General features: G+C 45.0%; 1 protein-coding gene across 1 annotated transcript in view; it reads left to right on the top strand.

Moving 5' to 3' along the window:
- Window positions 1-13,977, top strand: part of LOC120914025 (dual specificity testis-specific protein kinase 2-like) — a 95,357-nt gene that overhangs the window by 66,385 nt on the left and 14,995 nt on the right. Inside the window, exons 4-6 of the mRNA XM_040324454.1 lie at window positions 3,260-3,308; window positions 10,537-10,686; window positions 12,844-13,029. Coding sequence (XP_040180388.1) covers window positions 3,260-3,308; window positions 10,537-10,686; window positions 12,844-13,029 — 385 coding nt within the window. The remainder of the gene's footprint in view (window positions 1-3,259; window positions 3,309-10,536; window positions 10,687-12,843; window positions 13,030-13,977) is intronic.

Genomic DNA, 13,977 nt, shown 5'->3' with positions numbered 1-13,977 from the left:
CTTGTGTGGGTTCCTCCGGGAACTCCAGTTTCCTCTCACACTCTGAAGACTTGCGGGTAGGTTAGATGGCTCCTTTCCAAAATGGCCCTAGTGTGTGTGTATGCATATGAGATGGTGTAGGAAATAGATTCTTGAGGGCAGGGCCTGATGTGAATGTACAGTATGTAAAGAGCTGCAAAATTGTATATGAATACCTCTACTAATAAATAATAGATAAGGACATCCTGACAAACAGCCATCCTGATGAAGGTTGCGGTGATCACATATCTTTATATTTGAATGCCATTCACACCACTATTGTGTTTTAAATCAGAACTCAGTGTGTTGGATTCTATTGGCTGGATGGTCAGCACTTTGGTCTTGTAGTATCAAGGTCCTTGGTACACAGCTCAAAGGACACTGCAAGACCCCAATGCTGACCACTAAACCAAAGTGCCCAGTGCAGATCATTATCTGACACTTACATCTGCAGCACTGCGTCTTCTAGTAGAAGAGAATTTCGTACTGCAGTGGAGAATATCCAGCACTATATATAAATAATACATTTTATGTGTAGATAAATCTATATTGTGCTAACGCTGCTTTTCTTCCCATTCTGTCAGATCTGCAAGTAAATGATTATAGGTTTATTTCAGAAACGGATCTTCCAGCACATAACCCTCAGGCAAATGTTTAGATGTAGAATTATTTACATGGAGAGGGTTCTTTTTACTCTCTGCTGACACCAGTTGCATACAGATGATTTAGCTGGTGTCTTTGTTGCCATCTTGTGGCAGAATAAGATTATTGCAAGGCAGAAGAACTACCCGTGTTTCCCCCGAAAATAAGACACCGTCTTATATTTATTTTTGCTCAAAAAGACACACTATGGCCCAGATTCTCAAAAAAGCGCCTATCTCAGGTACACTACGCCACCATAACTTAAAGCGGCAGGTTCTGTATTCAGAAACATTTTCCGCTCTAAGGTAAGGCGGCGTATTGTATCTGATACGGCGTAAGCCCGCCTAATTCAAACTAGGCTGGTAGGGGGCGTGTTGTATGTAAATGTTGCGTGACCCCACGTAAATGACGCTTTTATCGAACGGCGCATGCGCACGCATGCTCAGTATCACGTCGAATTTTCAAATAAAATTACGCCCGCTCAATGCCTAGTCGACGTGAACGTAACTTACGTCCAGCCCCATTCACGGACGACTTGCGCAAACAACGTAAAACACGACGCTGTTCCGACGTTTTCCGACGTCCATACCCAACATGACTTACCCCTGCTTTATGAGGGGTAACTTTACGCCGGCGTATGTCTTACATAAACAACGTATCTTGATACGCCGGGCGCACGTATGTTTGTGAATCGGCGTATCTAGCTCATTGGCATATTCAACGTGGAAATCTATGGAAGCGCCACCTAGCGGCCAGCGTGAATAGGCACCCTAAGATACGACGGTGTAAGAGACTTACGCCGCTCGTATCTTAGCCGAATTTATGCGTAACTGATTCTAAGAATCAGCCGCATAGATACGACGGCTCTCATTTGGACTTACGACGGCGTACATGGCGCTATGCCGTCGTAAGTCCTTTGAGAATCTGGGCCTATGTCTTATTTTCAGGGGATGTCTTATTTTTATTAAGCAGCAGCTTTACTGGTGGCTGTGGGGGGTGAGAAAGATCCACAGACTGGTAGTGGTTGGTGCTGGGGGAGAGAAACCCACACTGCTGAGTAAAACAGGAGCCACAGCTTTACTTCTTCCCCTGAGGATACATAATACCTAAAGCAGGGTGTCCTGCTCCTCACTTTACTGAGGAGACTTACTTTCACTTTCTGATTCTCCCTCTATGCATCAGCTTGCAGCACACACATAATCACTATGGGCCAGATTCTCAGAAGAGTTACGCCGGTGTATCTACTGATACACCGGCGTAATTCGAATTTCCCGCCGGCGTATCATTATTTTCTATTAACAAAACAACATACGCCGGAATTAGGCTAGGATCCGACTGGTGTAAATCACTTACACCGTCGGATCCTAAATGCAATACAACGCCGACCGCTAGGTGGCGTTTACGTTCAGGTCTCATTTGTTTATGCAAATGAGCCTGATACGCCGATTCCCGAACGAATTTGCGTCGCGTAGCCGTCGCTTTCGTCGTTAGCGTAAGGTTACCCCTGCTATATGAGGGGTAACCTTACGCCAGTCCGCCGTATGCCATGTTAAGTATGGCGTCGGGTCCGCATCGTCTTTTCCTGTCGGGTACGTCGTTTTCCTAAGTCGTTCTTGAATACGACTTTACGTCAATGACGCACACGTCAGCGTCATTGACGTTTTCCGTCGAGAACTGGAGCATCCGCACTGGGCTATTTTAAGCCCGGCGCATGCGCAGTTCGATCGGCATGGGGGAGCGCTTAATTTAAACACAAGCCGCCCCCTTTGAATTACGCGGGGATACGCCGGGCCTTTTACACTACGCCGCCGCAAACTACGGAGCAAGTGCTTGAGGAATACGGCACTTGCTCCAGTAAGTTGCGGCGGCGTAGTGTAAATGGCTTACGCTACGCCCGCCGCAAAAGTACGAGAATCTGGCCCTATGTCTTATTTTTGGGGTATGGCTTATATTGAGAAAATGCTTAGAAATCTTGCTACGGCTTATTTTATGGGTATGTCTTATTTTCGGGGAAACACGGTATATTCATGTTGAAGTTAGAACTAAGGCAAAACTTTTTTCCCCTCTTTGTATAAAGTAGGGGAGGGTAATAACCCCTGTCAGTTTTTTTTTTGCCACCTGTGTCTTATTAAGGAAGTTTCCCTTCACTTCCTGTCCCATTGCCAAAACTGCAAGTGAGAGAAAATCGCTCTAAAGTGAAAGAATCCTGGGGTGTCACCAGAACTAGTGTCCCCATTGGAAGATTTCCCCTCTCTATAGTGGAGCCAGGGACAGACAGCCAGGTAGATAGTATTTTCAGAATGTGTCAGCAATGACTGCCTCTGTATTGCTCAAAACATCGGTTTCCTATTAATCTCTGATAGAGAAATGAGAAAGAGAAAACACAGAGAATTCCAGAGCTTGCTATTGGATTTTGGAACAACCAGCAACTTACTAACTTACTGTCAGAAGTGATCTGATTGGCCATACTTTACAATCCTATCACCGGTCTTCTTTCAAATACTTACCGTATTTGTGATGCCTTGGCTTAAATGTAATGGCTTTTGGAAATGATGTAGGATTTGTATGTAATTGAACTTATCTCTTTTAATAATTGCAGGTATCTTGGGATATGTGTCAAAGATGAAAAACTCTATCCAATTCTGGAGGTAAGCATTTTTGGCAGGCCATATAGCAGACATTCTGAGGCTCCCTCCAGCTTTAATAGGAGCAGCTGACCCCCTATTAATATAAAAGTTCAACTACTGTCTCCAGGGTCCTTCTGCTGAGGTGTCCCAGCCAAGAATCTCCAGTACTGAGCCGTAGCTGAATGGAGGCTTTGTTACAAGTGACAGTTTAGCACTTAAGCCCCGGACCAATATGCAGCTAAATGCCCAGAGGTGTTTTTACAATTTGGCACTGCGCTGTTTTAACTGGCAATTGCGCGGTCATGCAATGTTGTACCAAAACGAAATTTGCGTCCTTTCCTTCCCACAAATGGAGCTTTCTTTTGATGGTATTTGATCACCTCTGCGTTTTTTATTTTTTGTGCTATAAACAAAAATAGAGCGACAATTTTGAAAAAAATGCCATATTTTTTACTTTTTGCTATAATAAATATCCCCCAAAAATATATAAAAAGAAATGTTTTCCCTCAGTTTAGGCCGATGCATAGTCTTCTACATATTTTTGGTAAAAAAAATCGCAATAAGCGTTTATCTGTTGGTTTGCGCACAATTTATAGCGTTTACAAAATAGTGGATAGTTTTATTGCATTTTTATAATGTTTTTTTTTTTTTACTACTAATGGCGGCGATCAGCGATTTTTTTTTCGTGACTGCGACATTATGGCGGACACTTTGCACAATTTTGACACATTTTTGGGACCATTGTCATTTTCACAGCAAAAAATGCATTCTTTACTGTGGAAATGACAGTTGCAGTTTGGGAGTTAACCACAGGGGGCGCTGAAGGGGTTATGTTTCACCTAGTGTGTGTTTACAACTGTAGGGGGGTGTGGCTGTAGGAGTGACATCATCGATTGTGTCTCCCTATAAAGGGGATGACACGATCGATGCAGCCGCCACAGTGAAGCACAGGGAAGCCGTGTTTACACGCGGCTCTCCTCGTTCTTCAGTTCCGGGGACCGATCGCGGGACCCCAGCGGCGACCGGGTCCGCGGGTCTCGCGGTCCCGGAGCTTCGGACCGGGTCGCGGGCGCGCGCCTACGACCCACGGCTGGGTAGATGTAAAGGACGTACCGGTACGTCCATCCGCCCAGCCGTGCCATTCTGCCGACGTATATCGTCGTGCGGCGGTCGTTATGTAGTTAAAGCAGAATTTTTTTTGTTACTCTTCTTCGGTTGCCTTCTGGTTTCTGACCTAGGCCATATGATGTCATTCATCTCAGGAGTCTCCATGGGCATTTTGTTCTTTCATCTGGAGGGGGAGCTCTCTCAGCTAAGCACACCCTGCTGTCTGTATGCCTGAGCTAAGGACAGATGGATTCCTGAAAGTAAATGCTACGCAAATCATCTACCTTTACTCAAGATGGCTGCAGCTAAAAAATGCTAGGGGGGTGTTTTTCAAATTTTTCCCACAAAATACAGCAGGGAGACATGGATGAATTGGTGTGCCTGCTTTGAATATTCAAAATGAACTAAATAGCATTTTCAGTTTGCGGTGCTCAGATACAGTTTAGTTCCGCTTTAAAAGAGAAGTATGGACTTAAAAAAAAAAAAAAAAAAATGTATACCTAGGTAGATGCAGTAGTGATCTGATGCTGTCTGTCCCCTGCCAGTTTTGCAATGAGCACTGAGCAATTAAACACCACTATTCGCTCAGTTCTCCCCTTCTGCTCTGAGCAGAGAGCCATGACTGAAGTGCAGTGCTGTGCTGGGGGGTGGGAGAGGGCTGGCTCAGGTTCTCAGCAGATTACTAAGAGGCAGAGCCAGATGCCAGTCCAGGAATCTGGGCGCATCCCATATGGTCTGGATCTTTCCCGAGCCCGGACTGGCTGAGTGACGTCAGCCGACAGCAGACTTTAGTCCGCTGTCGGCTGAAAACTGGTCACAAGAGTGCAGAGCGAACTGCACTCCTGTGACTGACAGGAGAAGGACAGCCATAATAGCTTTGGCTATAATTCCCTTTTAACCACACACATTGGTTAGATGTAAAATGTTTGTGATTGCAGCTGCTGCTTCCTCTCATATCTTTCATATAGGCTGATAGGCTGATAATGAGTGAGTCTCTCCATTGGAAGCACTCGATAGAGATTTTTGCAGGGATTTTCATGATTCTAGTGAATTTTTTTTCTGGATCAGGTCCAGGGGCGGACTGACAACTCATTGGGCCTCCGGCCAATAGGAGATTATGGGGCCCCAGGCAATAGATTATGGGGCCACACAGTATACACAATATACACACACACAGTATACACATGTGAAGCCTCCCAGTTGATGGTGGCTTCACATGTGGACTCTCTGATCAGAAGTGCATTCTTTGATCAAAAGTGCGAGTTAAAAACCAGGAGTTTGAAACAGGAGGTAAGACAGGAGTCTTCATTATTTTTTTCAATCACTGATCCAGAACAAGCATGCAGCTAATAAAGTTGGAACTCTTGCTATATAGATTCAGCGGTGCAGCAGACGCTCTCATCTTAGTCTGCTCACCCCAGGGATAGTGAGAGCAGGACGCTCTCAAACGAGTCGGCTCTCCCCAGGGATAGTGCAGCCAGGCAGGGTCCACCACACCCCCCTAGCCAATTGATCCAGGGTTGCACCGATCGCCGTTAAGGGGTCAGGAAGGAATTTTTTCCCCCGATCGCTGCAGATTGGCACAGCACGCCTGGGGTTTTTCGCCTTCCTCTGGACCAATCGGGGAGAGAAGACTCAACGAGTGACGGCTCACTTGGACAGTCTTCCACCCATCACGTCCGGCGTCTCGCGGCTCTTCCCGCATCCGCGCCAAACCAGGCCTCATTCGCGGCCGCCGCAATTAGGAAAGACTGACGACAATGTGACTGGCGACAATGGCTAATCTGCGATACTCTGCGCACTCTATTCGGGGTCTGAGACAATTCGCAACAGCATTACCAGCCGTCACCAAAAAGGCCTTAAAAATAGAGCAACTTTTGAGATTCGATCGACGATCGACGATCGACCATCAAAAATTTTAAGTATTTAACCCAGCTCGAGCACATATCATGTGCTTTGATCAACACAAGATCGGCAGTAAAACACTGATTAGAAATCCACGATTTCTTACTACAAAACGATCTAGACTGCCTCTTTATTACAGAAAGCTGGCTCTCAGACGACTGCAACACCATTCTCGGAGAATTGGTGCCAGAAAACTATCGCATTATAACGGAAAACAGAATAGGGCAAAGAGGAGGAGGCCTGGCGGTGATTCACAAGAATCGCATTACAATCACTAAGCCAGCCCTTCAAAATCCTCTTCCATTCATGGAAACCCTTACTCTTCAACTTCAAACTTCCCCCCAGGAGACTGTTCACATTCTCCTCTGCTATAGGCCACCGGGGCCAAAATCGCAGTTTTTGCCATCATTAACGGAGTTTATATCCACTTATACCCTTAACAGCAAACACCTTTTGCTGCTCGGGGACTTTAATCTGTGGGCCAACTCCGCACAGGATCCCATTGCGGACGCCTGCATTGATCACCTGGAGGGATTAGGGCTACAGCAACTTATATGCGGGCCAACACATGCTTCAGGTCACACACTTGACCTAATTTTCAGACAAAATTTGAAAATAAGCATTTTAGAAAATGAACCATTGCCATGGACAGACCACCATGCAATTAATTTCATAATCTCCAAAATTCCCCCAGTGATAAAAGCACCCAAGCCGGTGACAATACACTGGGCTAGATCTCAGAAGAAGCTCCATTCGGAACTCTTCAAATCTACCTTGGGAAACAGAATCAAAACAATCCATCCACATCAAACAGCCGCAGATACACTGGATGCCATAAACGCAGCCCTGCTACAGTCAGCCGATTTAGTAGCACCGAAACGCAAAGCCTGCATCCGGAAAAAAAAGTCCGGCTGGTTCAACAACCAGCTGTCGCTTCTGAAGCAAGAGCGCAGAAGGGCGGAAGCCGCCTGGAAAAGAAGTCCTGCAGAGGATAACCTCATCATCTACAAGGCAATAACAACACGATATCATAAAGAAATCTTCAAAGCCAAGAAACATCATTTTTCTATGGCGATTAACAGCGCCATAAACCGCCCCCGCGAACTCTTCAAGATGGTCACCCAGACCATGAACCCAGGATGTCTTGAAGTCCCCAACTCAGACACCCAAGAGTTCTGCAATGAACTATCGGATTTCTTCATCAACAAAATTGAAAGAATCCGGGAAAGCATCTTGCAAAACAATACCCCCCTCAACCCCACCGTTATTCAACCACAAAACACCCACAGAAACGCTCTACAATCAACAAAGTTCACTCTGGAACCGATCTCCATCGATACCACAAAAAATATCATTGGTGCTTTGCGGAACAGCACATCGCCCAATGATATCATCCCCACCAAACTGCTGAAGGAATGTGCCGACATCCTGGCACCACCCATCACACAGCTTATAAACCAGTCATTTAAGGAAGGCACAGTGCCATCCCTGTTGAAAGAGGGCACAATCCAGCCCATCTTGAAAAAACCTAACCTGGATCCCAAGGACCCAACTCACCGCCGTCCCATAACAGGCCTAAATGTTCTCTCCAAGATAATGGAGAAAGTAGTGGTACAACAGCTGCAACAGCATCTAGATACCCACAATCTACTGGATCCATTACAATCAGGCTTCCGTCCCGGACACGGGACAGAAACGGCCTTACTCAAAATATGGGACGATGCCCTCGAGGCCGCAGACGAAGGAGAATCTTGTCTCCTGGTTCTGCTGGACCTAAGCGCAGCCTTTGACACGGTAGACCACAAACTGTTACTGATGCGACTAGCCAAGGTAGCAGAAGTCGCAGAAGGTGATTTACCATGGTTTTCTTCCTTTCTTGAAAACCGATCACAAACAGTTAAATTGGGTTGTTTCACGTCGGAAAAGCGCACGGTGTCATGTGGAGTCCCCCAAGGATCCCCCCTGTCACCGGTGCTTTTCAACATCTATCTTCGCCCTCTCTTTGATATTATCAGTAGCCAAGAACTACTCTATCACTCTTATGCAGACGATACGCAACTGTATTTTCGCATCTGCAACAAAAAGGATCATCATCTCAGTTTAGAGAAATGTCTCTCTTTGATAGAAAACTGGATGACTAAGAGTTATCTTAAACTCAACAGTTCAAAAACAGAACTCCTTATGTTTCACGCCAGCCGAAAGAGTCAACTGGCAACAACCTGGACACCCCCGCCCATTCTGGGCCAAATCATCACCCCTAGCTCCAAAGTCAAAAGTCTCGGGGTCATCTTCGACACCTTCATGACAATGGACGCACAAATAGGGTCAGTAGTCAGCGTAGCGCACCATCTGTTGCGCCTACTACGCAGACTTATTCCATTTATCCCCAAAGAAGACGTAGCAGTCGTGGTGGGAACAATCGTGAATTCCAGACTGGACTATGCTAACGCCCTGTACCTCGGACTCCCAAAGTACCAAATCTCCCGTCTGCAAGTCGTTCAGAATACGGCCGCCAGACTGGTGACTGGGAAAAAAAAATGGGAATCAATCTCACCTTCGTTGAGAACCCTTCACTGGTTGCCAGTAAAAGACAGAATTGCATTTAAAGCACTCTGCCTGACACATAAGTGCATCCATGGGAAGGCTCCGCAATATCTTTGCGACAAGATAGAACCTCACAATTCGAATCGCGTTCTGCGATCCACCGACCAAAATCTGGTCAGGGTACCAAAAACCAAATACAAGTCCAAAGGAGAAAGAAGGTTTGCTTTTCAGGGTCCTAGACTATGGAACGCTTTACCAACCAGCATTCGGTTGGAGGAAAACCACCTGACTTTCAGAAGACGAATCAAAACTCTGCTCTTTTGATGTCATGAGACACGAACAACTAGCGCCCAGAAGCGATTCAGTTCGCATGCGCCGCGCTTTATAAGTTTTTCATTCATTCACACACACAGTATACATACACATAGAATACACATACACACACTGAAAGGGTACTGGAGAGGCGGGGCAGCTATAATCTTGGGATTTTTAAAAAAACACTGGGCCAGATTCAAGAAGCAATTGCGCCCGTGTAACCATAGGTTACACGGCGCAATTGCTTACTTGCTCCGGCGTAGCGAATGCTCCTGATTCAGGAACATCGCTACGCCGACTGCAGCCTAAAATCTGCGTGGCATAAGGCTCTTATGCCACGCAGATTTTAGGCTGCATTCTAGCGATGACCGCTAGGGGGCGCTCCCATTGTGATCTATGTATAGTATGCAAATTGCATACTAACACCGATTCACAACGTTGCGCGAGCCCAGCGTACGCAAATTACGTGGTTTGCGTACGTCGGGTTTCGCGTTACGTTACACATCCTAATAGCAGGCGCAGCCAATGCTATAGGATAGCCACGTTCCCGCGTCGCGACGTTCAAATTTTACGTCGTTTGCGTAAGTGGATCGTGAATGGCGCTGGACGCCGTTCACTTTGAAGCAAATGACGTCCTTGCGACGTCATTTGCCGCAATGCACGTCGGAAAAGTTTCCCGACGGCGCATGCGCTTTACGATCGGCGCGGGAACGCGCCTAATTTAAATGATTCCCGCCCCCGGCGCGCCCTCGCAATTTACGGAGCTACTGCTCCGTGAATCGAGGGCAGCGCAAAATATTTGCGTGGGCGCAGGGCAAAGTCGTTTCCCTGTGCCTGCGCAAATAAAGCGCAATTCTACTTGAATCTGGGCCACTGATTTTTATATACTGTCCCTGGTTTTGCTGAGGCTGGCAACCCTGATTGGGCCCCCCCAGTGGCATGGGGCCCTCGGGCAGTGCCCAAGTGCCGAAATGGTCAGTCCGCCCCTGATCAGATCTGATTAAAGTTGTATTTGACTTGGAGGTGATGTCTGCTGATCTTCTTGGGGACTTGGTCTTTGAGATCTCTCTGCCATAGTTCTGTCTCAGTTCTGAACCCCCTTAGAGTTTCTGGTTTTCTTTCCTACCTCTGTAAGTCCCTTCTCCTGCTGTGCTATATTGCATAATAGAAAATAGACAATCCAGAGAGATCTTGGCTTTGGAGAGATGTAAGAAGCCATTCGATGGTTGAAGTTTTTAGGGTCTACCAAAAACTGAATTACCAGTTCTGGGTGGACATGCTTGTTAATATATATTGCATACATTAAATGAAGTAGCTGTACCTGTAGTTGCTGTGGACACCAAAAATCCCATTTAATTGATTTTTTTTTTGTCCTTAGTACGTGAATGGGGGATGCCTGGAGGAATTACTTGCCAACAAAGACATTTTTCTTACCTGGAAAGAAAAAGTGGACCTGTCGTGTGACATCAGCAGGGGGATGGTCTACCTACACTCTAAAAACATTTACCATCGGGACCTGAATTCTAAGGTATTTATGTCCATGTGCAAAATGCATGGACTAATTGCACCCATCAGAATGCATCACACGGCTGCCTACAGCAGGCAAAAATCTGGTTGGCTGCTGTCCTAAAAATAAAATCGGTCACATTTAGGCTTATGGAAAATGGGAATAATTTTTTTGTTAAATTGTTTCTTTAGAGCCGACAACTGATCATCTTATCTGACGGTTGCTGTTCAGCTCTAAATAATTAACAAACATGCCAATACTTACCTGCTCTGTGCAATGGTTTTGCACAGAGCAGCCCCAATCGTCTTTTTCTGGGGTACCCAGCCGACACTCCAGGCCCCTCCTCTTCATCAGGTGCCCCCACGGAAAGCGACTTTCCATGGGTGCACCCATGCAGGCTCACTCCTGAGTACTGCTGCTGCGTCCATTGTCACAGACAGCAGGACTCTGCCCCCGCTCCACATGTCACAGCTTTTGATTGACAGCAGCTGGAGCCAATAGCTCCTGCTGCTATCAATCTTTCCAATGAGGAGAGTGACACTGGCTGGAGCCGCTGCGCTTGTGCACATTGCTGGATCGGATTGGGCTCAGGTAAGGAAAAGGGGGGCTGGGGGGGGGGGGGGCAGCTGCAGCACAGAAGGTTTTTCACCTTTAATGTTTACAATGCATTAAGGTGAAAACCCTAAGGCCTTGTACACACAAGCAGACATGTCCAATGAAAACGGTCCGCGGATTCGGCACTGCGTTGCTTTAACTGACAATTGCGCAGTCGTGCGACGTGGCTCCCAAACAAAATTGATTTGAACAGTTTTATTGCTGACAATATTGCTGACCTGTCAAATCTCATAAGTCGCACTGGTGTGAACGTGGGCTAATTTTCAAAGCTTAATTCAACAAGCGGAAGTTAAAAGCTGATTGGTTAGTTACCGTATGTATGCACATCTGCACCAAATTCTGTGTGCACCAGTTTTTAGTCAACCCCTCCATTTATATAACATTCATTGTGTGAATGTCAGAAGCATTCCTGCGTGTTGAACAAAATGTCCCATATTTTTTCCAAGAGATCAATGTCTGTATCATAAGCACCATCTAGTGGCCAAAATGTGGAATAGTTATCTCATTGAGATATTTCAGAAAACGATATCACATTTTGACCACTATAAATAGACCCCTAGGAGTCGGCTGAAAACAATGTACTCCTTGCATGGCTGATATCTTATCTCAACAGCTGTTGGGACCCTTTCACACTTGTATGACCTGAATGTTGAGCGATTTTGCCGCATCTTGAAGCAATGCCTGTGTAATATTGAGGTCTATGGACCTCAAGTCGGACCAAAGTAGTGCAGGGACTACTTATTGGAAATCATGAGGTACGACTTGCCATGCGACTTTGCAGTCCCAAGTCGCAGGACAAATCGCACAAGTGTGAAAGGGCATACTTCTAAAATGTGTTTTTGAAGGCGTGGACATACATTGTATGTGTGTGTGTGTGTGTGTATGTATGTATGTATGCATGTATATGTGTGTGTATGTATGTATATATGTGTGTGTGTATGTATGTATATATGTGTGTGTGTGTGTATGTATGTATATATGTGTGTGTATGTATATATGTGTGTATGTATTTATGTATATATGTATATGTATGTATGTATATACATACATATATATGTGTGTGTGTGTGTGTGTGTGTGTGTGTGTGTGTGTGTGTGTGTATATGTATGTATGTATGTATGTATGTATGTATGTATGTGTGTATATATATATATATAAAATGTATGTATGTATATGATATAAAAAGAGGGAGACTCTGACAATGACTTTCACAGAACAAACTCTGCTTCTTCTGGACAGAATGAAAACATGTAAGTACTCTGTACATAATAAAATGCGATCTGTATGACAAGAGTTACTGTATACATGGAGTATTTCAATATCTCAAGTACATGGTTACAATCACCACTATATATGTGTATATATATATATATATATATATATATATATATATATATATATATATATATATACACACATACACACACACACACACACACACACACACACAATACAATTTATTTTTCTAAATGAGAACCTAGGAACACATGGTACACATATGTTTGTTCATTTCTGGAAGGGAAAGGATAGGGATTAACTTTAAATCATTATTTCTTTTTCCAGAACTGCCTTATCCGAGTGGCTCCGCGGGGGCGGGAAGCTCTGGTGACAGATTTTGGTCTTGCCCGGGAGGTGGTGGACCTGCCTGCAAAAAATGGTGAAAAAAATGGTGAAAGAAAATTGTCTCTTGTGGGTTCTGCCTTCTGGATGGCTCCTGAAATGTTACGTGGAGAACCGTACGACCGCAAGGTTTGTTTAAATGATACGATACCAAATTTAGGCTGCCAAAAGGAAATATGGAAAAAAGAATCAATGAATTTTGCATTTTATTTGTATTGTCCAACCTCATTAAAATGTGCCCACTAGATCAGGGGTTGACAATTTTTCTTGGAATCTAGGAGCCAGCTAAAAAAGTTAGGAGCCAGAAAACGCACCCCGTCCCGATGAGCTTGCACGCAGAAGCGAACACATACGTGAGCAGTGCCCACATATGTAAATGGTGTTCAAACCACACATGTGAGGTATCGCTGCGATTGGTAGAGCGAGAGCAATAATTCTAGCCCTAGACCTCCTCTGTAACTCAAAACATGCAACCTGTAGATTTTTTTAAACGTCGCCTATGAAGATTTTAAAGGGTAAAAGTTTGTCGGCATTCCACGAGCGGACGCAATTTTGAAGAGTGACATGTTGGGTATGAATTTACTCGGCCTAACATTATCTTTCATAATATTAAAAAAAATGGGGATAACTTTACTGTTGTCTTATTTTATTTTTTTAAAAAGTGTAATTTTTTCCCAAAAAAGTGCGCTTGTAAGACCGCTGCGCAAATACGGCGTGACAGAAAGTATTGCAACGATCGCCATTTTATTCTCTAGGGTGTTAGGATAAAATATATATATATATAATGTTTGGGGGTTCTAATTAGAGGGAAGAAGATGGCAGTGAAAATAGTGAAAAATTACATTAGAATTGCTGTTTAACTTGTAATGCTTAACTTATAATACCAACGGCCACCACCCGATGGCGCCAGCTCACATCTGGTGGTAATAACTTATAATACCAAAGGCTCACCACCAGATGGCGCCAGCTCACAAAAAAATGTTTTTTTATTTTTTGGGGTTTTTTTTGCCCACCTTCCAAGCCAAGTTGCCAGGACACTAGTTCTAGTCGCCCTGGCGACCGGGATTTGTCGAGCCC

This window comes from Rana temporaria, chromosome 9 (genome assembly GCF_905171775.1).
Source record: "Rana temporaria chromosome 9, aRanTem1.1, whole genome shotgun sequence".
In the NCBI taxonomy this organism is placed as follows: Eukaryota; Metazoa; Chordata; class Amphibia; order Anura; family Ranidae; genus Rana; species Rana temporaria.
This window is presented reverse-complemented; position numbering and strand designations above follow the sequence as displayed.